Raw genomic sequence first — 26694 nt, forward strand, 5'->3', positions numbered from 1 at the left:
AGTTCTAAAGAACAACAGGATTATCTAGAGCAGGGATGGCTAACCTTTTCGTTGTTGCGTACCGACAAAATGCAATGCGAGAGTGACACCCCCGCGTGCTCCTCCCGCCCCAGCGCATGTGATCCCCACTTGCTGAGTGGGGGGGCACCACACACCCTGCATCCTATTTTGGGCCTAGTCGGCCTTCCTTTCAGCAGCTCCTGGGAGCAAAAACAGGCCACGGGGAGGGAGGTGTCACCCCCCTGGTGCTCCCACGCACCCCACGCATGCGCACGTGACCCCCCCGGCCCCTGCTTATACGTGTGTGACTCCCTCAGTCCCCCACACATGTGCATGCATCTCCCAAATGCGTCCCCAAATCAGCTGGCTGGCAGGAGGCGCACGGACGATAGATCTGAGCTGGGGCGACAGCTAGCGTGCACGCGGAGAGGGCTCTGCGTGCCACCTGTGACACACGTGGCAAAGATTCGCTATCATGGATCTAGAGGCTTCAAGGACGGCCTGATCCTCTTTGCAGTGGAAAGCTACAAGGAAGCCTCTTAATTCTTTACCGTCTGAGTCGCTCAGGTTCTCTTCGTCGTCTTCCTCTGCCTCATCGTCCACTTCATATTCTCCTTCTTCCTCCTCCTCCTCCTCCTCACTGCTGCTCACGCGGTCTGCCGTCGCCTTCTTGCCTTTCTCTGCACCCAGAAAAGAAAAACGAGAAGATGTGACGAAACGGCATAGGGTTTCCTGCCTAGGCTGGGGGTGGGCGTGACCCGTCAAAAGCGCGATCAACAAAATCGCGCCTTTGACGTCATCACAGCGCGACGAAAAAGATCGAAAAATTCAAATAAAAATTAATAAAAATTAAATTAAAGCAAGCCGATTCACATAAAGGTAAGGGTTAGGTTTAGGTTTAGGGTTAGGGTTAGGTTAAGGGTTAGGGTTAGCTTTAGAGCGTTAGTGTTAGGGTTAGGTTAAGGGTTAGCGTTAGGTTTTTCGTTACTTTAACGGTTAGGTTTAGGGTTAGGTTAAGAGTTAGGTTTAGGGTTAGGTTTAGGGTTAGGTTTGGGGGGCTTAGGGTAAGGTTTTCGCTTTATTTGTACATTTTTCGAACTTTTTCATCGCGCTGTGATGACGTCACAGCGCGGTTTTGTCGAGCGCGATTTTGTCCTACGCACTTTTGTGGTGGAACCGGGGGGGACTAGAAGACCTCCAAGGTCCCTTCCAACTCTGCTACTGTACTGTATTGTATTGTATTGTAAATAGTCCCCCTCTGTACATTCATGGGGAATGTAAAACAGTTCTTCTGCCAAACAGATAGTTTTAAAATACATATTTCCTGACAGTGAGAACAATTAACCAGTGGAACAGAAGTTGCCTCCAGAAGTTGTGAATGCTCCAACACTGGAAGTTTTTAAGACGATGTTGGATAGCCATTTGTCTGAAGTGGTGGAGGGTTTCCTCCCTAAGCAGGGGGTTGGACTAGAAGACCTCCAAGGTCCCTTCCAACTCTGCTATTCTATTCTATTCTATTCTAGATGGAGGTGGTCCAAGCATTATGAAATGAAAATAAACTCAAGCAAAAATAAATAAAATAAAAAAAATAAAAACCATGTAGAGATGTGCCTTTATTTTTATTTTTTTGCTTCCCCTTATATCCCCCGTCTCAGCCTAACAATCCTCCAAAAGCAGGAGAAATGGTGGAAAGAACCGGAAAAAATCAAAATGCAATAAATAAAAATAAACAGAACACTTAGGTTCCTTGGCTGGGATGAGTTTTTTTGTTTTGTTTTGTTTTATGGTTCTCCGGCTGCTGTGAGTTTCATGCCTCATTTTATTTTGCATTTGAATGTATTGTTGCTCTGAGCTGCCCCGAGTCATAAACTGAGACGGGTGGCTATATAAATCAATTTAATAAATAAACCTTTGGCATCCTTCCAAGACGTGGGGAACAATGGGCCCTTTAGGATTTGTGGACTTCAACTCCCAGAATCCCTGAGTGTTTGTGGACTTCAACTCCCAGAATTCATGAGTGTTTGCAGACTTCAACTCCCAGAACTCCTTAGTGTTTGTAGACTTCAATTCCCAGAATTCCTGAGTGTTTATAGACTTCAACTCCCAGAACTCCTGAGTGTTTGGGGACTTCAACTCCCAGAATTCCTTAGTTTGTGGACTTCAACTCCCAGAATTCCTTAGTGTTTGTAGACTTCAACTCCCAGAACTCCTGAGTGTTTGGGGACTTCAATTCCCAGAATTCCTTAGTGTTTGCGGACTTCAACTCCCAGAATCCCTGAGTGTTTGAGGACTTCAACTTCCAGAATCCCTGAGTTTGCGAACTTCAACTCCCAGAATCCCTGAGTGTTTGTAGCCTTCAACTCCCAGAATTCCTTAGTGTTTGTAGCCTTCAACTCCCAGAATTCCTTAGTGTTTGTGGACTTCAATTCCCAGAATTCCCAAGGGTTTGTGGATTCTTGGCATTCTCAGGAATTCTGGGAGTTCCTGAGTCTACAAATCCTAAAAAGGCCTCGTTTTCCCACCTTTGCCGCAGGGTGACAGCAGCCATGGGACACTCTGGGAAATAATATTTTTGGAAGTGGCCCTTCCCTCTCTCGACTTCACAGATTTTTTGGTGTGTGTGTGTGTGTGTCAGGGAATTCTTGCAGATTAAAAAGATCTTGCCCACCTTTGGCAGGTTTCCGAGGGGCTCCAATTTCCTGCTGGCTGGACCCCCAACTCTCCTTTTTCAAGCACTCCCCATTATCAGCAGGAAATGCAAGATGAATGGAGTGGGAAACACTTTGAGAGGCAGAACAAAAATATTTTGTGTTTTACCCATCTAAAGGTAAAGGTTCCCTTCGCACATAGATGCTAGTCGTTCCCAGCTCTAGGGGGCTCATCTCCGTTTCAAAGCCGAAGAGCCAGCGCTGCCCAAAGACGTCTCCTTGGTCATGTGGCCGGCATGACTCAACTCCCGAAGGCGCACGGGACACTGTTTCCCTTCCCACCAAAGATGGTTCCTATTTTTCTACTTGCATTTTTTTAACCTGCTTTTGAACGGCTAGGTTGGCAGAAGCTGGGACAAGTCACGGGAGCTCCCTCCGTTACGCGGCGCTTAGGGATTCAAACCGCCGACCTTTCTGATCGACAAACTGAGCGTCTTAGCCACTGAGCCACGGCACCCCTTTTATCCATTGTGTGTGTGTGTGTTTGTGTGTTTTCAGCCGCTGCTGCCGCCTGGCACCAACGCACTCTGCGATTCAGCCCCAGCGTCCACGGGGCACAGAACGGACGTGCTAATTTCTTTCAGCTCCGGTCCGAGAGTGTGCGCCTAGACACAAACACGCAAACCGGAGGAGAGAGACCACCTCGTCTGCTTTGCCCGCTGCTCCTTTCCTGGAGTCGCAGATCTCCAAGTTTTAATCCAATTTAGGCAGGAAATCAGAGCACGCTGGTGGATGTATTAATCACTTTAACAAGAAAGCTATTAGGGAGGGGAGAGGAAGGCCGGAAGATGGGGAAGAGATGGGAAATTCTCCCTATTTCATCCCTCCCTCTCCTCCTCTAACTTCAGCCTGGCACCCACTGTGCCTTCACCCCCAAACAGCCCCTTCCCCAACCATTCGGGGTGAGAGGGGCTTAGGAGACCCACGTTGTTAATGGCAGAATTGAAAAACCACAACAACGAATTTCTAATAAAAACTCAACTGTTGAAAAATATTTGATTTCTACTCTTTTAGGCACAGCATTACAAGAGGTAGCCCTGATCTGGCCAGAATTACACACAGTCCTACCCCCACCTCCCTCCCCAACCCCAACCTTTGCACAATGTAGGCCTAGCTTTGGGAACTCACTGCCACTAGAGGTAGCTGCAATACTTAGGTCATGGCTCTGGACCTTGGATACTTTTTAAGATGGGTGGACTTCAACTCCCAGAATTCCCCAGCCAGCCATGCTGGCTGGGGAATTCTGGGACTTGAAGTCCACCCATCTGAAAGTTCCTTAGCTTACTGGCTGGGGAATTCTGGGAGCTGAAGTCCACCCATCTGAAAGTTCATTAGCTCACTGGCTGGGGAATTCTGGGAATTGAAGTCCACCCATCTGAAAGTTCATTAAGCTTACTGGCTGTGGAATTCTGGGAATTGAAGTCCATCCATCTGAATATTCATTAGCTCACTGGCTGGGGAATTCTGGGAGCTGAAGTCCACCCATCTGAAAGTTCATTAAGCTTACTGGCTGGGGAATTCTGGGAATTGAAGTCCACCCATCTGAAAGTTCATTAAGCTTACTGGCTGGGGAATTCTGGGAATTGAAGTCCACCCATCTGAAAGTTCATTAAGCTTACTGGCTGGGGAATTCTGGGAATTGAAGTCCATCCATCTGAATGTTCATTAGCTCACTGGCTGGGGAATTCTGGGAGCTGAAGTCCACCCATCTGAAAGTTCATTAGCTCACTGGCTGGGGAATTCTGGGAGCTGAAATCCACCCATCTGAAAGTTCATTAGCTCACTGGCTGGGGAATTCTGGGAGTTGAAGTCCATCCATCTGAATGTTCATTAGCTCACTGGCTGGGGAATTCTGGGAGTTGAAGTCCACCCATCTGAAAGTTCACTGGCTTATTGGCTGGGGAATTCTGGGAATTGAAGTCCACCCGTCTGAAAGTTCATTAGCTCACTGGTTGGGGAATTCTGGGAGTTGAAGTCCACCCAAAATGCAGAAACGAACCCAAGTTACAAGTCCCTCGGGGAAACTGTGGAGATGATCCTAGGCTGATTGCGCCATCTATTATCCTCCGTCTAGTATCCTCGGCTATCCCCTTCCTTGCCCCCCCCCACAGGGGAGGGAGAGGGGTGCAGGACTGGTGAATTACTCTATAAAACAAGCACATCCAACCAGCCCCGGCAAACTCAGTGGGATCACAACAACGCAGCCCCATCCATTTTTCTTCTGTTCCCCCGTCCCCATCCTCTGGTTACGGAGCCCTCCCCCCCCACTACTCTCCCGCTCCTCAATCGGCGGTAATGTGATTACGGGCTGGAAAGCCGCTAAAGTTCATTAGACGTGCGGCCCGTGGTTTAATGTGGACAGATCGTTCATTACGGGCCAGGGTCTGGGGAGGCGAGAGTGCCAGCCGAGCGGTTTCTCCCCCCCCCCACCCTAGATTTAATTGCCTCCTGACATGGCCATCCACCATCCGATCTCCCCCAGCCCCATTAATAACCACGGGCAGCCGCCTCTCCCCCTCACCCGGGAGCCTCATCAGCCGGTAAATGAGGAGGAATGCGTGGTGTCGGCTCTCCCTGCAGACGAGCCATTGATCAAATCTGGCAGGCGGGAGGGAGGGAGGGTCACCCCCTCCCCTTCTGGGAAACAAGAGTGGGGAGGGTGGTCTGGGATGGAGTGGGGGGGGGGAGAGTCCAGGTCCTTGACCTCCTGCCCTCTTTCTCCCGAAGTAGCCAAGCCCATCTCTCTGGGTTTTTTATTCATAGCGCGAAGGAGGAAGAAAGCTGATGTGTTTTCGAAGCTGGGTTAAGCTCCCGACCTGTTTAAGCCATGATTTATTTCAAGCATGCCTTCGCGGAACGGCTGGTTTTTTTGCATGAAACAGCCAACTGTTCTGAGCGAGGCTTCCCGAGAGCAGGAAGCCAACTCCTGGTCCCGACAAAAAACCCTTTTATTAATTGACTGTGAATTCTGCTCATTCACATCCAGCAAAGTCTTTCGAGGGAGGATTTACGGTCACAGACCTTATCTGGCTTGGAGAGCTGCCAGGCCGATCTCTGCAGAACTTGGCAAGGAGTCTCAGAGGGTCAGGAACCAATTAAGCGAACTAATTGTCTCCTGCAAACTCCACTCCCCCTTCGCTCCTCTTTTATTTCCCCTGGGAAATAAACCTGTGGCCTTACTCCCAAGTCAACCCTTGTTCATCTGTTCCCTTCGTCTGGCAACTCTGTGCATGCAAACACAGGGAACAGGCTCCAGCTGTTCTTCTGCCTCACTGATGTCTGACTCTGAAGGCAGCTGATAATTGTCAGACGGCTCTGGCCCCCTCTCTGCCTCCGACACAGAGCCCTCGTCCGAGCCTTCCCCAGACTCCAGGACTGGCCCACCTTCCTCCCCAACCTGCTCACTGTCCGAATCTGCTGCCAGCTCCCCTGGCCACTGGTGAGTCACAGGAGAAACCTCCTGACAATGAAGGCAATTAAGTTCATTAAGCTTACTGGTTGGGGAATTCTGGGAGTTGTAGTCTGAAGTGGAACAGCTTGCCACCATCACTGGGAGGTTTTAAGAAGAGACTGGACAGCCGTTTGTCTGGAATGGAACAGGGTTTCCTGCTTGAGCAAGGGGTTGGACTAGAAGACCTCCAAGGCCCCTTCCAACTCTATTATTTGGTGGATTTGAATGCGGAGAAAACTCCCATCTGATGGTAGATCCTTGGCTGCATCTATGCAAAAAGGAAGCAGCGTGATAATAGCAGACTTAATGAGGGGTTTTGAGGCAGGGTGAGGGTCTCTTTGGGGTTTTTTGGATGGTGTGGGGAATTTCATTTTAATGTACGCCAGTTAGGGTACGTTCAAAGTGACAATAAAAGTTGTATTATTGTATTGTACTTTGCTGTATTGTATTGAATAAATTACTTATTCTAAAAGCCTAAGAAATGCAATGGAAAATAGCACTTATGCCAAGGACTTGGGCTTGAGATCTTAAGAAGAGAACCTCTGTATGAGCTCAAAGGCCTATTTAGTCAACAGGCACAGGAGATAAGACAGGTAGCCCCCCCCCTTTTTTTAGCAACAACGTGGACTAGCAACTTGATTGTTAAGCGAACAGATTGCTAAATGAAACGACGATGCGCCAATCTTCCATTGGCTTCCTTTTGCTTTGCAGGCCTGCAGAAGTGGCCATAAACTTACTTTTACATCCCTCTCTTAGTGCAGTCACTAAACAAGGACTAGTTGTACATACAATGAAGGTTTTATTTCCTCTCTCCCCCCCCCCCTACTAAAAGCTACTCTGTTCAGCTAGCGTCGAATATAGCTGTAAAGAGTTACTCCAACCCCACCTGAAAGCTACTCAATAGGGAAAACCAAGCCAAATCTTGTGTCGGGGGGTTCCAAAGGCTCAAAATCACACCTTTGTGGAAAGGACTACCTCTCCCACTCTTTCCCAATTTTCTACGTAACAATGGGGGTTAAACCCCCGACTTCCGACACCAGCGGAGAAAAACATTGGTCTGTTGACTCTCCTCAAAATCTTGGCCAAGGGGAGGATGATGGGAGTTACAATCCAATGCATCTTTTTTCCCTTCCTTTCCCCAAACTTAACTGGCCTGGAGACTGGGGTTTTAACTGGGGGTGGGGGGGCAGACATTTTCACAGCACCCCAATGTCTCGACTTGAGGCTCAGCAGCTAAAGGTGAACCAATCTGTTTTCAACCTTTCGGACTTCAGAGACCACTAAATACATAATTTTAAATCCCGCGGACACCAATATGATCTGCCTAATGACCGGGTGAGTGGGCATGGCCAACTTGATGTCACTCACATCAAGGGGCGCCACGCTTTAGGTTTAGGTTTAGGTTTTATTAACATTTATAGGCCGCCCTTTTCCCTAAGGGGACTCAGGGCGGCTCACAAAAAACCAGGGAAGGGAAAATACAACGTTAAGATTACAACATATAATAAAATAGCAAACAACATGCATTCATCATTCGGGCGGGGTAGGAATCCTTATCCCCAGGCCTGACGGGCGAGCCAGTTCTTCAAGGCTGTGCGGAAGGCCGGGACGGTGGAGAGGGTACGAATCTCCACGGGGAGCTCGTTCCAAAGGGTCGGGGCTACTGCTGAGAAGGCCCTCCTCCTTGTAGTTGCCAGCCGACACTGGCTGGCCGATGGGATGCGGAGGAGGCCTAGTCTGTGTGATCTTATAGGTCGTAGGGAGGTAATTGGCAGAAGGCGGTCTCTCAAGTATCCAGATCCACTGCCATGTAGGGCTTTATGGGTGATTAGTAGCACCTTGAAGCGCATCCGGAGATCGACAGGTAGCCAGCGCAGCTCGCGGAGGATAGGTGTAATGCGGGTGAATCGAGGTGCACCCGCAATCACTCGCGCGGCTGCGTTCTGCACTAGCTGAAGTCGCCGGATGCTCCTCAAGGGCAGCCCCATGTAGAGCACATTGCAGTATTCCAGCCTAGAGGTCACAAGGGCCCGAGTGACTGTTGTGAGAGCCTCCCGATTCAGGTAGGGTCGCAACTGGCGCACCAGGCGTACCTGGGCGAATGCCCCCCTGGTCACAGCCGTTAAATGGTGGTCGAATGACAGCTGTGGGTCCAGGAGGACTCCCAAGTTGCGGACCCTCTCTGAGGGGTGTAAAATTTGACCCCCCAGCCTGAGTGTTGGAATATTGGCCAAATCTTTGGGAGGAAAACACAACAGCCACTCGGTCTTTTCTGGGTTGAGCACAAGCTTGTTAACCCTCATCCAGTCCATGACGGCCTCAAGACCCCGGCACATCACGTCAACCGCTTCATTGATTTGGCACGGGGCGGACAGATACAATTGAGTATCGTCCGCGTATTGATGGTATCTAATCCCGTGCCTACGGATGATCTCTCCCAGCGGTTTCATGTAGATGTTAAATAGTAGGGGGGACAAGACCGAACCCTGCGGCACCCCATAGTTTAGGGGCCTTGGGGACGATCTCTGCCCTCCCACTAACACCGACTGCGACCTGTCCGAGAGGTAGGAGGAGAACCACCGTAACACGGTACCTCCCACTCCCACCTCCCGCAGTCGTCGCAGAAGGATACCATGGTCGATGGTATCGAAAGCCGCCGAGAGGTCAAGGAGGACCAGGATGGAGGAATGTCCTTCATCTCTGGCTCTCCAAAGATCATCCACCAATGCGACCAAAGCGGTTTCTGTGCTGTAACCGGGCCTGAAGCCCGACTGGAAGGGGTCTAGGTAGTTTGCTTCCTCCAAGGACCGCTGGAGCTGGAAGGCCACCACCTTCTCAACAACCTTCCCCAGGAAGGGAAGGTTGGAGACAGGACGATAGCTGTTGAGAACAGCTGGATCCAAGGTTGGTTTCTTCAGGAGGGGTCTCACCACCGCCGCTTTCAGTGCGGCGGGGAAGTTCCCCTCCCGAAGGGAGGCGGTTACAACCGCCTGGATCCAGCCTCGTGTCACCTCACTGCAGTTAGTAACCAGCCATGAAGGACACGGATCCAGAACACAGGTGGAGGTACTTACAGCTCTCATGGCCTTGTCCACATCCCCGGGGGTAACGTCCTGAAACTCAACCCAGTGTTGTTCTACTTGATCCCTCTGCGCCTCGGCTGGAACTGCGGGGGTGGAGTCCAAGTCCGACCGAAACCGAGCAATTTTGTCCGCTAAGAATTGGGCATACTCTTCAGCTCTGCCCTGCAAGGGTTCCCCCGCCTCCCTTTTGTTCAATAGGGAGCGGGTTATCCTGAACCCACGCTGGCCTCTACTCGCCCCTCCCCTCCCAGCTTGCCCACAGCGCCCCCACAGGAAGCAGTTGCTGGAGCTAAGCAGCCCCCAGGAGAAAGAGTTGGCAAAACAGCTCAGTTCAAATTGGATCTGGCTGAGAAGGAGGCTCAGCAGAAGCACCTCACTGAGGACTACCAGCATAGGCTTTCCAAGCAGAGGGAAGACCTGCGGGAGCGCAAGGCCAGGTTACCGGTGCCTGGAGGCTCAGAGGGCTGAGATGGTCAGCCAGTTTCAGGCCATGATGCAGCCCCACTGGAACGAGCCCCCCCCCCGGCTCTTCGCCACCAGTGGTGCTTCCCTCCAGCCTTTACCCAAAGCCCCCCACCAGGAGTCTGAAGCAGACCCCAAGTTTAATTTCTGCCCCCCTCCGACCCCCACAGAAAGACCCCGAAGGGAGAGACTCTGCAGCAACACAAGCCTTCATTGCACGTATCCGTCCCAGGGGCCGTAGTTTGAGGACCCCCTGATTTAGCGCAATATGAAAAATGCAAATAATTTTTTCTGCGGACCCCACAATTTTCTCCAGGACCCCCAGTTGGTGACGGCTGTTCTGGGATATTTGACTTCATCTCAAGGGAAAGCCCGATGGCACCCGATTCTGATTCTGCCACCAGGCCTTTTTCCAGGCCAACCTATTCCGCTGAGATTAGAGCTGCTATAAAACGCTAATGAGTGCTTAACTATGGCAATATTTAATTAAAAAAGGAGGAGGAGAAGAGGGGGCTGTGAGCTGCTGCTAATTAACAGAAAATTGGTAATTTCCTGGCTATTAACGGCTTATTTTCCACTCATCTGAACACAGGCAAGGAAGCACGGCGACGGCATAAATGGGGTGGAGCACAATCTGTCTTATCGAGAGGCGCAAACACACGCGGTTTGCAAAATTGGGGGAGCCTGTGAGCTCCCTTGGCATTAACCCTAACACGCCCTATGGGGTTGAGAACCATGAATCAATGGAATGGAATGGGACAGAGGATAGCATAGAGAATAGAATAGAATAGGAGGATAGGATAAGATAGGATTGGATAGGATAGGATAGAACAAAACAGAATAGGAGGATAGGATGGAGGACAGGATAGAGAATACAATATAGCAGAACAAAACAGAATAGAAACGAAACGGAAACAGAATAGAATAGAATAGGAGGATAGGATAGGATAGGATAGAGAATAGTATAAGATAGGATAAAACAGAACAGAAGGATAAGAAAGGATAGGATTGGATTGAGGATAGGATAGAGGATAGGATAGGATAGAACAGAATAGGATAGGACGGGATAGAATAGAGGATAGGATACAGAATACAATATAGCAGAACAAAACAGAATAGAAACGAAATGGAAACGGAATAGAATAGGGGGATAGGATAGGATAGAGGATAGGATAGGGAATAGGATAAGATAGGATAGAACAGAATAGAAGGATAAGAAAGGATAGGATTGGATTGAGGACAGGATAGAGGATAGGATAGGTTAGAACAGAATAGGATAGAACGGGATAGGATAGAGGATAGGATACAGAATACAATATAGCAGAACAAAACAGAATAGAAACGAAATGGAAACGGAATAGAATAGAATAGGAGGATAGGATTGGATTGAGAATAGGATAGAGGATAGGATAGGATAGAACAGAACAGAATAGGATAGGATAGGATAGGATAGAGGATAGGATAGGATAGGATAGAGGATAGGATAGGATAGAGGATAGGATAGGATAGAGGATAGGATAGGATAGAGGATAGGATAGAGAATATAATAGAACAGAAACAGAAACGGAATATAATAGAAACAGAATAGAAATGGAATAGAATAACAAGAGTTGGAAGGATATCTTGGAGGTCTTCTAGTCCAACCCCCTACTTAGGCAGGAAACCCTGCACGACTTCAGACAAAGGTTGTCCAACATCTTCTTTAAAACTTCCAGCGGTGGAGCATTCACAACTTCTGGAGGCAAGTTGTTCCACTGATTAATTGTTCTCACTGTCAGGAAATTTATCCTTAGTTCTAGGTTGCTTCTCTCCTTGATTAGTTTCCACCCATTGCTTCTTGTCCTCAGGTGCCTTGGAGAATAGCTTGACTCCCTCTTCTTTGTGGCAACCCCTGAGATATTGGAAGACTGCTATCATGTCTCCCCTAGTCCTTCTTTTAGGACTAGATCTACCCAGTTCCTGCAACCGTTCCTCGTATGTTTTAGCCCCCAGTCCCCTAATCCTCTTTGTTGCTCTTCTCTGCACTCTTTCTAGAGTCTCCACATCTTTTTAAAATCATGGCAACCAAAACTGAACGCCGTATTCCAAGTGTGGCCTCACCAAGGCCTTATAATGTGGTATTAACACTTCACTATCCCAGGGCAGGAGCTATATTGAATTCTATGGTATAGTGCAATATTAACGCAATAATCAGGGGTTTTCAATTCAATTGTATACAGATAGCAATAGCAATAGCAGTTAGACTTATATACCGCTTCATAGGGCTTTCAGCCCTCTCTAAGCGGTTTACAGAGCCAGCATATCGCCCCCACAGTCTGGGTCCTCATTTCACCCACCTCGGAAGGATGGAAGGCTGAGTCAACCCTGAGCCGGTGAGATTAGAACCGCTGAACTGCAGATAACAGTCAGCTGAAGTGGCCTGCAGTACTGTATTCTACCCACTGCGCCACCTCGGCTCTTTTTCACAGAATGTGAAAGAGGTGTGTTTGTAGTTTTATTTTTATAGTTATAACGTGCACTGAAGGTGGCATTTAATCTCGTTGTACGAGGTGCAACGACAATAAATTAAACTACTACTACTGCTACCTAAATCTCGTGGATCTTTACATTTTGGAAAATTCAAGGAAGCTGCACCCACCCAGGGGAACATTGATTAAAAATAAGCAAATAAAGAGATTCAAGTTATGTTCTGTCTCCCAATTTCGCAGAGGTAAGGTGGCACCCGAGGCCTTGTCTGCCCTCCCAAATTGGGTTCCACCCGCCCCACAGAGGGAGGGCTGTGAGGCAGAGAAAGGAAGGTTTCCAGGTGTGACAGCAGCCTCCCTTCCCCCACCAAGGAAGGATCTGCTCCAGAAGTGTCTCACCCACCCACCTAGACATCTCCCCTCCTGGGAAAACCCGTCTTGGCGGAGTTGATAGCTTCCTTCGAAAGAAAGGAAGAAGGGGGGGGGGGAGCCGACAATATCAGCGGTGCACCGAGGCACATCCAGCTTGCCTGTTGGAAGAATACGGGGACAACGCGCGTGGCAGGCTCCCGTCGTGCGCAGAAGTCAAAGCAAGAGAAAAACCCAGCGGGAGTTTGGTTTTGGACCGAGATAGTCTCTCTCTCTGTCACACACACACACACATGCACAGGCACAAAATCATCTCAGGACAAGAGAGACAGCAGATCAACCAGGAACGGATAACAACACCTCAATTAATCCTTCAAAAGTCTGTGAAGAAAGGGTGTGGAATTGGCTGCAGCAAAGCTTAATCCATCCGTCTTATCTGTCTATCTACCTATCTGTCATTTCTTTCTTTCGTCTATCTATCTATCTATCTATCTATCTATCTATCTATCTATCTATCTATCTATCTATCTATCTATCTATCTATCTATCTATCATCTATCTACCTACATACCTACCTATTTATCATCTATTTATCTACCTACCTATCTATCATCTATTTATCTATCTATCATCTATCTATCTACCTACCTATCATCCATCCATCTCTCTCTCTCTCTCTCTACCTACATACATACCTACCTATCATCTATTTATTTATCTATCTACCTATCTATCTATCATCTATCTATCTACCTATCTACCTATCTACCTATCTATCTATCTATCTAATCATCTATTTACCTACCTACCTTCTATCTACCTATCCACCTTCCTACCTACCTACCTACCTGTCATCTATCTATCTATCTATCTATCTATCTATCTATCTATCTATCTATCTATCTATCTATCTATCTATCTATCTATCATTTATCTATCTATCTATCTATCATCTATCTACTATCTATCTATCTATCTATCTATCTATCTATCTATCTATCTATCTATCTATCTATCTACCTACCTACCTACCTACCATCTATCTACCTACCTATCATTTATCCTATCTATCTATCATCTATCTATCTATCTATCTATCTATCTATCATCTATCTATCATCTATTTACCTATCTTCTATCTATCTATCTATCTATCTATCTATCTATCTATCTATCTATCTATCTATCTACCTACCTACCTACCTACCTACCTACCTACCTACCTACCTACCTACCTATCATTTATCCTATCTATCTATCTATCTATCTATCTATCTATCTATCTATCTATCTATCTATCTACCTACCTACCTATCAAATTTATTATACTCATTGTTTCCAAATGGCGGCTCTGTATGTTACGATAAATTTGCCAAGCTTGAGCAAAATCACTTTTTAAAAAAAGAGAGGTTAAAGATGTATTTTTCAGAGGTGAGGAAAAGAGTAGGCGAGAGAAAGAGTGGAAAGAGGAGAGAGAAGAAGGGAAGGGGAAGTAGAGAAGAGAGAGATGGCAGATAGAAGAAAGGCGGTAAGGAGGAGGAGAGAGGGAGAGGAGGCAATATCGCGGTGGATAATATGGTGTATGGAAAGCAGAAGAGCAAATGAGAGTTATTGTGGGTAGATGGTGAGAAGAACTGAAATAATATTGGATAATACATAATAGTGTTTGTCAAGATGTAATGGTATACTTGTGGATATTTATATGAAAAAAAAACACTTTTGGGGAAAAAAAGATGTATTTTTCAGACGAGATTAGCAGTTGACTAAGACAGTGTCTCCGGCTGATAGCTGGTTGACTTTTGAGGCTACTTATGTCCCTAAAAGTGATCACTTAATTCGGTTATTATTCTTTTCTTAATCGGTTTCTTGCCGTGAACTTACCACCGTTTATTTACAGTGGGTGTCAGTGATAACAATAACAATGATTTGTATTCCTTAGCGTTAACAGCAGGGAACCCAGACGACTGAATAAATGAGTCTGTGAATAAAAATCTCAGCCACGCTATCAACTCAAGAAGAACTCGAATCCAATTTTTCTTGGTCGACTTTGTAAAATTGTGCTTTTAAAAGGAACTTTTCCTCGGGCTTAAAACTGATTTCTCTCACGAGGCAGATATGCACATCCCTGAGCTGCGTTTTAAAAAAAGGAGTATTTTTTCCTGGGAAACTGTTTTGAAATGGAAAGGATGGGAGAATAGAGAAATGAGCAGAAAACCTCCAAGGTCCCTTCCAACTCTGTTAAAAGCATTTCCTCTGCTTTTAAATCATTTTAAACTAGCTGATAACCTGGTGTTGCCCGGATATTTATTTATAGGGGGGAAATGTCCGGACCAAACGTAATTTTCTAATGTTGGATTTCCCCCCTCACCAGAGGAAGGTCCCTTGTGGAGTACTATGAAGCTGTTACCATGGCAACTCCACTGCGCATACAGTAGAAGCCATTTTACAGTAGTACAGTCGAAGCCATTTAAAGGCACAACAGGCTGTATCGTAACAGAACACATGCCCCGGGGGATTTTAGGTGGTGTCTTACCCCCACAATATTTGCTTCCAGAAAGTAAGTCATCTGTGTACCAAGTTCAGTTGAAAGTGCTCGAGGCATTCCAGAGTTACACACACACACACACACACACACACACACACACACACACACACACAGACAGTTGTGGACTTCAACTCCCAGAATTCATGGTTGGTTGGGGAATTCTGGGAGTTGAAGTCCACAGGTCTCCAAACTTGGAACGCTTCCATTTTAGCTCAAAGCTAGGAAGTTGGTGAAGTTGGGTGCAATTTGTGATACTTTCTTGCACCGTACACTTCCCTCCTACCTTTACGTGAGAAGACATCCGAGGTCTCTTCTTCCGAACTGCTGTCCATTTCAAAGAGGTCCTTAAATTCCCTCTTATCCTCCTCTTTCTTTTCGTTCGGCTTCTTGCGTTTGATTTCAGGGAAATTCATGTCCTCCATCTGCAGCCCGACAACGAAGGAAAGACAGAATAAAAAAGATATTAAAAAGTAAACACCCTCAACCTCTTTCCTCTTGTCTCGAATTGGCCCCAATGCAGGAGCAGCTAGGTTGTTATCCCAAGCATGTTTTAAAATCCCACAAAATTACATATACAAGGATTGGAGAGAAAGGAATAGGGTGACATCCAAATCAGAAGTGGCATTCAGCCGGTTCGGGTCGGTTCGCCCGAACCGGCAGTAGAAATGGCGGGTGGCCCTGCCCGCTTGCCCTGGCTCTATGCCGTCCTATTTAGGCACATTTTCAAGCCGCGTGGAAGCCGCCCGCGCGATTAAAGCGCATGCGCGGAAGGCCAAGTGCATGCGTGGACTGGGTGTGCACGAGTGAATCGAGCGCCGGCCCGTGCGCTCACATTTGCGAACTGGTAGAAAAAGTCAGTGAATACCGCAAGTTCAGCTTTTCCGGAGCGCGATCCCTTCAGGTGCGCGGCAGGGCCGTTCATCGGCCGTGCATGCGCACTAGAACCCAGATGTTTGGCTTTTCCGGAGCACAGCCCTGAGGAGTGCGCAAGTGCACAGTTGCAACATTTCCACGTGACCTTTTCGGCACTCGGTGCAGAAAAGGTTCGCCATCGTGGCACTATACCATATTCTCACTTCCTGAGTACAGTCTTACCGTATTTTTGGAGTTATAGATGCACCTTCTTCCCTCAAAAAAAAGAGGCTGAAAATCTGGGTGCGTCTTATACACTGAATACTGCATTTTTTTGCCTCTTGAAACCCCACCCCCTTCACCAAAATGGCCGTGCATAGCCTTTACGAGGCTTCCAGATTGCTCCTGGGGGCTGGGGAGGGTAGAAATGAGCGAAAAACTGGCTGTTTTTTTGCTCAACCCCCCCCCATCCCCAGTCACACTCTATAAGCTTCCTAATGCCCCCCCTTTTTTTTGACAAAAATGGGCATGTTTTCACAAAAAAGGGGCGTTTTTTGCTCGTTTTTGCCCGCCCCTCCACAAACACTCTACAAACCTCCAAAGGGGTATTCATGCCCTTTTTTGAGAAAAAAAAAGCAGGCCCATTTTCGTGAAAAACAGGCCATTTTGGGGAGATTTGCAAAGTGCAGAAACATTTTAATTTGTCTCTTCAAAACCTTGGTGCGTCTTATACGCTGAAAAATATGGAAAATATTGAAAGGGGGGAGGGGGGGAATATCCTAGAGAGAAATCTTGAATTTTAACTATGGGAGGATTGTAAAAATGCCAAGATTGTCTTTCATTTTCTAATCCTTTCCATGCCCGTGCAGACTTCACAGAAGAATGCAGAAAATCCCTCTTTTCGGAGTTTCCGGCTCGCTTCCAAGCAAGATCTCTGAATTATATATAGCACAGAGGTCTGCAAACCACGGCTCCGGAGCCGCATGTGGCTCTTTCATCCCTCTGCTGCGGCTCCCTGTCACTCAAAATATGTGTCCCAACTGCCAATGAGCGATTCCCGCCAGCAGGCGATTTATTGAGGTTTCCAACCCATCTTTTTTTGTTGTTTTTGTTTTTCCGGAGTTTTTTGTTTCATGCAGAAATAAAAATTTGTTTTCTCTGTAGCGGTTCATTGATTTCATAAATGCAACACACTATAGTTTTTTTTACACATAGCATAAAGGTAAAAATAATAATAATAGATGCAGTGCTATCTTCCTTTTAGATGTCAAACGGGGTTTTGTGGCTCCTGGGGTTTTCTTTTTTGTAGGAGACGGGTCCAAATGGCTCTTTGCGCGTTTAAGGTTGCTGACCCCTGATATAATGTATTTTTTGAAGTATAAGACACACCCTTCCCGCCCCCCCCCAAAGAGGATGAAAATCTGGGTGTGTCTTATACACTGAATACAGTATTTTTGGCTTCCCAAACCCTGCCCCCTTTGCAAAAATGGATGTGCATAGACTTTGGAAGCCTTCCAGAGTGTTCCTGGGGGGCTGGGGAGGGAAACAATGTGTCAGCGTCACTCCGCTGCGAAAAATGGGCCGGTTTTTGCTCATTTTTGCCACTCCCCCCCTCCCAGTCCCCAGGAGTACTCTATTAGCTTCCTAATTGCCTTTTTCGGACAAAAAATGGGTACGTTTTCACGAAATATGGGGCTTTTTTCTCATTTTTGCCCCCCCGCCAGTCCCCTGGAGCACTCTACAAGCCTCCTAAAGGATATGCAAGCCCTTTTTTGAAAACAAAAACAAAACCAAAACAGGTCCATTTTCACGAGGTCTGCAGAGTGCAAACACTTTTTTAAAAAAATTTGCCTCTTCAAAATCTTGGTGCGTCTTATACTCCAAAAAATAAGGTAGCTAAATGAAACTTTGGGGGATCTCAAAATAGGGAGGACAATACTCCTTTTGATTGCCATCACTGTGTGGCCCAACCTGCCATGAGAGAAGGCCGGGTTTAGTTGTGATTAAAACCCTGACAAAGTCAATTAAGCAGAAAGTAGCATTCGCATCAATTGGTCACCCGCTGTGCTCCTTTCCTGCCAGGATCTCAAGATGGCTTAAATTGGAAGGATTTGGCTTCCTACCCGTTCTTTGCCAGTAATTTCAAGCTGGATTTCCTTCTCCCTCAGCTTCTTCCAAGTCACGTAGTACGTCCTTAGCGGAGTTCCTTCGGCTTTCACATTTTTTTCCCATCGCTCCTGTCAAAAACAACGACCGGAGACGTAGTAAGGAGGACATCAGCCAAGCATTTCTTATAACATTCATAAAACCACCCGCATTTTCCCCGCTTCTGGTGCAAAGTTGGGAGGGGGGGAGGGGGAGGGTTGTTGACTCTCCAGATGTTCTTATTCCAGTTCTGAAGATTGAAGTCAAATTGCAAAAACCAAGCCGTGTTCAAAACGGAAAAAGGGACAAATTTGCACAAGAGGCAAGAGGCCGACTCTGTAAACGGCTTAGAGAGGGCTGTAAAGCACTGCGAAGCGGTATATAAATCTAAGCGCCATTGTTATCCTTCCTTCCTTCCCTCCCAGTGGTGAGAATGCAGTATTGCAGGCTGACTCTGCTGACTGCCAGGAGTTCGATCCTAACCGGCTCACGGTTGAATCAACCTTTCATCCTTCTGAGGTCGGTAAAATGAGGACCCAGATTGTTGGGTGGGGCAACAGGCTAACGCTGTAAACCGCTTAGAGGGGGCTGTAAAAGCACCGTGAAGCGGTATATAAGTATAAATGTTATTTATTTGTTAAGAAATCAAGAATGAAATGGCTTTGGTATAAAGCAGGGATCTTTCAGCTCTCTGCTGCGGCTCCCTGTCGCCGGTCAGGTCCACAATTGATAGGGCTTTTCGTTAGGACAGGTAGAGGAAAAAGGGATGCCGTGCTAGGAGGAGACTCTATGATGTGGGGGGAACTGGACTTCGGGTCAGCAGAGGAAAAAAGGATGTCATGCTAGGAGGAGACTCTATGATGTGGGGGGAACTGGACTTCCGGTCAGCAGAGGAAAAAAGGATGTCACGCTAGGAGGATACTCTATGATGTGGGGGGAACTGGACTTCCGGTCAGCAGAGGAAAAAAGGATGTCACGCTAGGAGGAGACTCTATGATGTGGGGGGAACTGGACTTCCGGTCAGCAGAGGAAAAAAGGATGCTGCACTAGGAGGAGACTCTATGGTGGGGGAACCGGACTTCCGGTCGGCTTCAGAATTGAAGGGGGAGGGGGGGCTTCTGGTTAGGACCTTTGTGGCTTTTTGAGTGTTTAAGGCCGCCGACCCTTGGTATAAAGCTTTCTTTTTCGATGCGTGAAATGAAAACAGGTGTTTCTCTTGGATGGGAAACCTTCCCAGCGGAACAAAAGGGGAAAAGAGGTGACTCACCACCGCCTCCCGATCGGAGACGCCGAAGGAGGCTTTCTGGCGCTTGGCCGTGATGAACGCGGAGTTCTCCTGCACTTTTTCCAAGAGCTGGCGGACGGTTTTGCAATAGTTGGCAATCTTGCAATCCTTCAGAAAGGATTTCAGCTGGAGAGGAGGAGGAGGACGGATGAGGACCGGAAAGAAACAAGACAACAACAAAAAAATTCCATGAATGGCTCTTGGGTTTTTTTGTTTTTTTTTAAAGTCTGACTTGCATAGTTTTCTAATATTTAGATCCGGCTGGCAAACATGCAAAAAATCAGAATGGGTGGGAGGCAGCCTCCTCCAAGCCTTGGCTCCAATTTAAAGATGGAATATATGTATATATATTTAAGGTCTTTGCCAAGTAGGGGGGAAAAAACCAGCAGGAAGAAAAGGAAAACAGCCTCTAGAGTCACAAGTGGTTGACGGGGAGTTTTGGCTAAACCACTGGCCGCAATGGAGGCGGGAAGGCCTGGCTGACCGAGAGAGATCTTCCCGCGGCCCTTGATGACCTCTGACTTTTAAGGCCAGCAACAGCTGTTCCTGACAATCAAAGATCCCGTTTTATATCTTAGTCTAACCCAGGAGTCAGCAATCTGTGGCTCCGGAGCCGCATGCGGCTCTTTTAGCCCTCTGCTGCGGCTCCCTGTCGCTACTTGGCTCCACAATCGATAGGGCTTTTGGTCAGGACAGGTAGAGGAAAAAGGACGCTACCTATGGTGGGGGAACCAGACTTCCGGTCAGCTTCAGAATTGAAGGGTTTGTCCGTTGGGTTGTTTTTCATCCTCTGGATCCTTCAGGGAAGCCTCCGGAAATCCCCTGAAGGCTTCAGAGGCCTTAAACCGGCCCTGCGAGCAAACCGGAAGTCCGTTCCTGATTTCGAGAGCGAAAAATGGCTTTGAAAAAGGCTGAACTCAGCTGGGCAGCTGACAGGGCAACGCCTCGTGTGCCCTGGCAAATGGATCCGCGTGCCACCTGTGGCACGCGTGTCATGGGTTTGCCACCCCGGGTATAGATGGTTGGAGGAAAGAAATAAAGATTAATGAAAGAATCCAGCAAAGTTAAAAGCTATAAGTTAAGGAGGACTGGCATATACACACATATCCAAGATAAATAAAGTTTATCAGAAGTAAACAGCCAATATATTAAGATAGATAGGTAAAGGATAATGAAATAAGAGGGTTAAAAATTGTGAAACTTAAGTAAAACATATTAGGAGGGGAAATCAGCATAGAGAGAATTGCACCCATGTGAAACTGCTACAAGAATGAACATGAAGTTCCAATGTGTTTTTGTGCAAATGTAGTCAACGTTTTCTGCATTTGTATGTTGGAAAATAAAACATTTAAAATACAAATAAAATAAATAAAAGAGGGGAAGGCGCCAAGAGCAGAAGGGATGCTCCTTCAAAGAACCCCAGGAGAAGGGAGCTGGTCCCTTTTATATAAAAAAACAACAACACAGGCCTCCTCTCGCACAGATGCACAAGCACAACCTCCGACAGACAAGGGAACATTCATGCTGGGCGCTCTCGGCATGAAGCCCGCGGCCTGGCACAGCCAGAGGAGGGAAAACCCAGCTGCCAGCCCCCTTCCTGCGTTAATAATCCAGATCTAGCGGTGGAAGGGGGGGGGGAGAGAGGACCGGGCTCTCCCAGCTGACACAATTAAGCGGGTTGCCTCCCGGCAGCGAGAACCTTGGGAAGGGCTGGGTCCTGGATCACAGCCCCTTGCTGACCTCCTCTCCGGGGGTGGTCCATCACTAGCCAGACCGGGGAGCTGGGGGGGGGGGAGAGCCCACCCAGAGGCTAGGAAAGCAGGTGGGGCTGAACCAAGGGAGGGAGAGACACACACACCCCCGGCTGTGAAGAAAATAACATTTGCAACAGGGTGGAAATCAGAGAGCCTTCAAATTCCCTAGCATTGCAAAGGCCCAAAACTGGGTGTGTGTGTCCGTGTGTTAGGCGTACATGAGCAAGCGGTGTGTGTCGTACACACATGCGATGACAAAAAGGTTAGCCGTCACTGGCTTGGGGTGTGTGTGCAAGTGTGTTTTTCTATCCCCTTTTCGATTATTTAGCTAAACTCGGCCCCTATTGTGCAGAAGGGCCCTGATGTAGGGTAAGGAGATGCCTGCAAGCCAATGACCAGGTTTTGAGAGCATCAAGGCTTCCTCAATTACAGAGATGACAGATCGATAGATGAGCGGGAAGGGACCTTGGAGGCCATCTAGTCCAACCGCCCTGCCCAAGTAGGACATCTACATCAGTGATGGCGAACCTTTTTTTGGCTCCCGTGCCAAAAGCGGGGGGCAGGCACAGAGGGGGTTGTGCGCAGATGTGCCATACCCATAATCCTATGCGCGCGACACCACCACCCCCGGACGCCTCATCCTCCCCACGCTCCATAGGCTTTCTAGGAGCCTGGGGAGGGCCAAAATAGTCCCCCCACCAAGCCAGATGCCTCAGGAGCTTCCCTGAAGGCTTCGGAAGGCAAAAAACGCACCTACGGGAATGGTGACTTTCGGTTTGTCCGTAGGGCCGATTTTTAACCTCCGGAGCCTCCCGGACAAACCGGAAGTCACTGCTGCTTTAGGCTGTCAAACCTAAAAAAAAACCTGAGGATGCTTGGCAAAAAGAAAAAAAAGAAAGAAAATTCCTGCTTATTTTAGCCACACAAACTCCATTACCTGAAGGACAGCCGGCAAAGCCAGTTCTGGGAATCCAATGGTGTGGGACTGGCTGTGGAGATATTCTAAAGTCAGGTCATACAGCTGTTCCAGGAGGCCATCCTGGGAAGGGAAGGGAAGAGAAGAAAAAAATATATATTAAAATTTGAAAAGGCTAACTTTCCACCTAAGGAAGGTGCAACTATAACTGTGATGGCAAACCTGTGGCATGCAGAGCCCTCTCTGTGGGCACGTGTGCCAGCCAGCTGGTGTTGCGGGAGAACGGCATGAAAACGACCCAAAAACTGCTTGAAAATGCCCCGAAAACAGCCCAAAAAACTGCCAGTTGCAGCTGTCATGAACCGCGATCCCCTTTTGCAAACTTTTCATGAGCAAAGCCAAGGTGGGGCTCCAGATCCACTTAATAACCATGTCACTAACTGAAACAACTGTAGTGATTCACTTAGCGACGGTGGCAGGAAAGGTTGTAGAGTGAGTCAAAGCTCACTTAACAACTGCCTTGTTGAGCCACAGAACTTTGGGCCTAACTGTAGTCGTAAAATTCCAGGGCTACCTGTACTGTTTTGCGAAAAGAAGCGATGCGATGTTACTTCCCTTAAAAACAGGAGCCCCCCAATCTTAGCAACTTTTAAGACTTGTGGACTTCAACTCCCAGAATTCCTCAGCCGGCTGCTTTAACGTAGCCTTTAAAAACATTGATTAAAGTTTTCAACATTAACGCTGAAAAACATTGATTTAAACTCAATTTTGCAGTTCTGTTCTGTGATATTTTCGTGTCGCCGCTGCACATGCGTGGGGGGTCGAGGCAACCCATTTTGCTCCTAGGAGGCTGCAGGGAGGCCTACTAGGCCCAAAATTGGGGGCTGAGGGGGGGGGGTGCAGCGCGGCTTCTCCGCTGCCCATTTTTGCTCCTAGGAGGTCGCGGGGAGGCCTACTAGGCCAAAAACGGGGGACTGAGGTGGGGGGTTCAGCGCAGCTTCCCGCTGCCTATTTTTGCTCCTAGGAGGCTGCAGGGAGGCCTACTAGGCCCAAAATTGGGGACTGAAGGGGGGGGGGGGGCAGAACGGCTTCCCCGCTGCCTATTTTTGCTCCTAGGAGGTCGCGGGGAGCCTACTAGGCCCAAAATGGGGACTGAGGGGGGGGGTGCAACGCGGTTTCCCCGCTGCCCATTTTTGCTACTAGGAGGCTGCAGGGAGGCCTACTAGGCGCAAAACGGGGGGGAGGGGGAGGTCACCACAGCCTCCCTGCAGCCCGTTTTTGCTCTCAGCAGACTGCAGGGAGGCCTACTAGGCCCAAAAACGGAGGACGGGTATCTCTGCAGTGTGGCCTCCCTGCAGCCCGTTTTTGCTCCCAGGAAGCTGCAGTGAGGCCTACTAGACCCAAAAAGGGATGGGGGGCGGGGGAGGGTGTCATACACGCTTGTCTGGGGGGCAGGGGAGTGCTGGGTTGTCACATGCGTATGCGCAGGAGGGGCGGGGGCAATCACAGGTGCATTGCATTATGGGCGTGGTTGCGTGGTCACGCAGGCACTTTCGGCACGCAACGACAAAAAAAAAAAAAACAGCTATCACTGCTGTAGTTGCACCTTTCTTAAGTAGCAGGTTGGCTTTCAAAAGTCCCGAGGAATCCTTGACGTCCCCCAGCCTTAAAAGTTGCCAAGTTTGGGCAGCCCCTGCCTTCTTCATCTATTAAAAAAAAAAAAAAGCTGCCCACTTTGCCGTCCCGCGGCTTACCCGGAAGGCCTTCTCCTGCAGGTTGGCGTTGGAGAGCTTCAAGATGACGGCAAAGTTAATAGGCTTGGCACTCATTCGCCCCGGTTTCTTGTTGAAATCGACCTGTTGGAAAATCTGCGGAGAGACGAAAAGCCAAAAGTCAGCCGAGCCCCCAAGGAACAGAAGGTGTGGAAGATAACAGCGAGCAAATTTGGGATTTTTGGCAAGGCCGGGCTGGCTGTTTTACACGGCCCCACTTTGTTGCCTCCAGCCTGCAGAAGTGAATTTGATATACCACATTTTTCAGAGTATAAGACGCACCTATTTTCCTCAAAAAAGAGGCTGAAAATCTGGGTGCGTCTTATACACCGAATACAACATTTTTTTGCCTGCCCGCACCCTTCACCAAAATGGCCGTGCATAGCCTTTAGGAGGCTTTCAGAGTGCTCCTGGGGGTTGGGGGAGGGCAGAAATGAGCAAAAAATGGGCTGGTTCTGCCCCCCCCCACCGCACCACCCTATAAGCCTCCATGGGACCGTTTTTGTGAAAAATGGATCGTCCCCCCCCCCCGGAACATTCTGCAACACACACACCCCAGGCTATTCATGCCTTTTTTTAAAAAAAAAAACGGGTCGTTTTCATGAAAACAAACGGGCTGTTTTGGGGAGGTTTGCAGAGTGCAAAAACTTTTTTTTTTCCTTTTGGAAAGTTCTTTAACTGATTGATGAGAATTGCATTGATCAAGTGCTGTGCCAGCAGAAACAAAGTCTTAGGTGCTGCAGATTGTCAGCAATAGCAATAGCAGTAGACTTATATACCGCTTCATAGGCCTTTCAGGCCTCTCTAAGCGGTTTACAGAGAGTCAGCATATTGCCCCCAACAATCTGGGTCCTCATTTTACCCACCTCGGAAGGATGGAAGGCTGAGTCAACCCTGAGCCGGTGAGATTTGAACCGCTGACCTGCTGATCTAGCAGTAGCCTGCAGTGCTGCATTTAACCACTGTGCCACCTTGCGATTTCCTTCTCCAGCACATGGATAAATACACCTGGAAACATCTCCCTACTTACCTACTCTCCCTCTCTCCCTACCTACCTACTGTATTTCTCTCTTTCTCTCTCTATCCCTCTATCTATTTACCTACACACTTTCTCCCTACCTACCTACTGTATTTCTCTATCTATATATATTTCTCTCTCTCTCTCTCCCTTTATCTACCTACCTACCTACCTACTCTCTCTCTCTCTCCCTACCTACTTACTGTATTTCTCTCCCTCTCTATCCCTCTATCTACCTACCTACTTTTTTTTCAATTTGCCTCTTCAAAACCTTGGTGCGTCTTATATTACAGTGCATCTTATACTCCAAAAAATACGGTAGGTTGTTTTGTTTAAAATAATTCTCTCTTGGATTGTCCCAAAGGTGCAACTGGACGTTCTTGTTTTCCTTTTGAAGAGGTTTCACTTCTCATCCAAGGAGCTTCTTCAGCTCTGACTGGATGGTGGGGAATGGAAGGATTGATATTCCTTGCAGACCGCTGGTCATTTGCATCCTTTTTAGAGGGTTGTTGAGGCCCTTGGATGTTGTCTGTGTCCTCAGTCACCTGAGTGGTGCAAATGGTGGGTAAATCAAGGATCCAGATTGTTGGGGGCAAGAGGCTATTGCTATTTTTCCTTCCTTCCTTCCTTCCCTCTCTCCCGCCCTCCAGTTAGAATACAGTATTGCAGGCTGACTCTGCCCACTGCCAGCAGTTCGATCCTGACCGAGTGGCTCAAGGTCCACTCAGCCTTCTGTCCTTCCGAGGTGGGTAAATCGAGGATCCAGATTGTTGGGGGCAAGAGGCTATTGCTATTTTTCCTTCCTTCCTTCCTTCCTTCCCTCCCTCCAGTTAGAATAGGGTATTGCAGGCTGACTCTGCCCACTGCCAGCAGTTCGATCCTGACCGAGTGGCTCCAGGTTGACTCAGTCTTCTGTCCTTCCGAGGTGGGTAAAACGAGGACCCAGATTGTTGGGGCAAGAGGCTATTGCTATTTTCCCTTCTTTCCTTCCCTCTCTCCCTCCCTCCAGTTAGAATATAGTATTGCAGGCTAACTCTGCCCACTGCCAGCAGTTCGATCCTGACCAAATGGCTCAAGGTCGACTCAGCCTTCTATCCTTCCAAGGTGGGTAAAACAAGGACCCAGATTGTTGGGGGGGGGGGCAAGAGGCTGATTGTAAACTGGTATATAAGTCTAAGAGCTCTTTCTATTGCTCTTAATGCTTCTCCATGGCCCCCGCCCCAAATTCTAATCCAAAGGCCAGTTCTGCCCCCCCCCCCAACAGCAGCACAAGGCTGTTCCCCCCACCACCACCATCGAGATATTAAAAATAAAAAGGCGAACGATCATTATATCCCCCACTCCATTGGGCAAACGTGCTTTCCTGCCCCCTTCTTCGTCTCTCTCTCTCTCTCTCTCTATTCACGCAGCTCAGTCTTTGCCAGAGTGCAGAGCGGCGATGCCGTGGGGAGGCGGCGGCGGGGGGGGGAAGGGGGTTGAGGCGCCCGCTCCAGTGTGCCAAGAGAAGCATAAACTGTCAAGGCACATCACCGATTTCCTGCTCATTTCCAGTGACAGCAGCTTGGGGAATATCGGCACTCCGAGGGACCTCACAGGACGCCCGAGCTGTCATCGTGGCGGTGACAAAGCGAGGAGCGGGGGGGGGGGCGGGGAGGAAGGCAAGCGGGAGGGAATTACAGAGAAGGGAGGGGTTGCCTTTCAGTTGCTCTGGATGAGAAGAACCGCCGAAGGTTTTTGCAAATTCGGAATAGGGGAAATCCGTGACATGAGGGCAGCCTTCCAATATTTGAGGGCCTGCCACAAGGAAGAGGAGGGGGGGGGGTGTTCCGCCTATTTTCCAAAGCACCCGAAGGCAGAAGAAGCAAAGAT

General features: G+C 48.3%; 1 protein-coding gene across 1 annotated transcript in view; it reads right to left on the minus strand.

Moving 5' to 3' along the window:
- Nucleotides 1-26694, minus strand: part of NOC2L (NOC2 like nucleolar associated transcriptional repressor) — an 81003-nt gene that overhangs the window by 24301 nt on the left and 30008 nt on the right. Inside the window, exons 13-18 of the mRNA XM_087701788.1 lie at nucleotides 23790-23903; nucleotides 22057-22158; nucleotides 19348-19491; nucleotides 18059-18172; nucleotides 15367-15505; nucleotides 552-680 (exon numbers count right to left, since the gene is read on the minus strand). Of these exons, the coding sequence (XP_087557914.1) occupies nucleotides 552-680; nucleotides 15367-15505; nucleotides 18059-18172; nucleotides 19348-19491; nucleotides 22057-22158; nucleotides 23790-23903 (742 nt within the window). The remainder of the gene's footprint in view (nucleotides 1-551; nucleotides 681-15366; nucleotides 15506-18058; nucleotides 18173-19347; nucleotides 19492-22056; nucleotides 22159-23789; nucleotides 23904-26694) is intronic.

The sequence above is a fragment of the Thamnophis sirtalis genome, unplaced genomic scaffold (assembly GCF_051295495.1).
Source record: "Thamnophis sirtalis isolate CommonGarterSnake01/CBP01778 unplaced genomic scaffold, rThaSir2_p1.2 scaffold_15, whole genome shotgun sequence".
Taxonomy (NCBI): domain Eukaryota; kingdom Metazoa; phylum Chordata; class Lepidosauria; order Squamata; family Natricidae; genus Thamnophis; species Thamnophis sirtalis.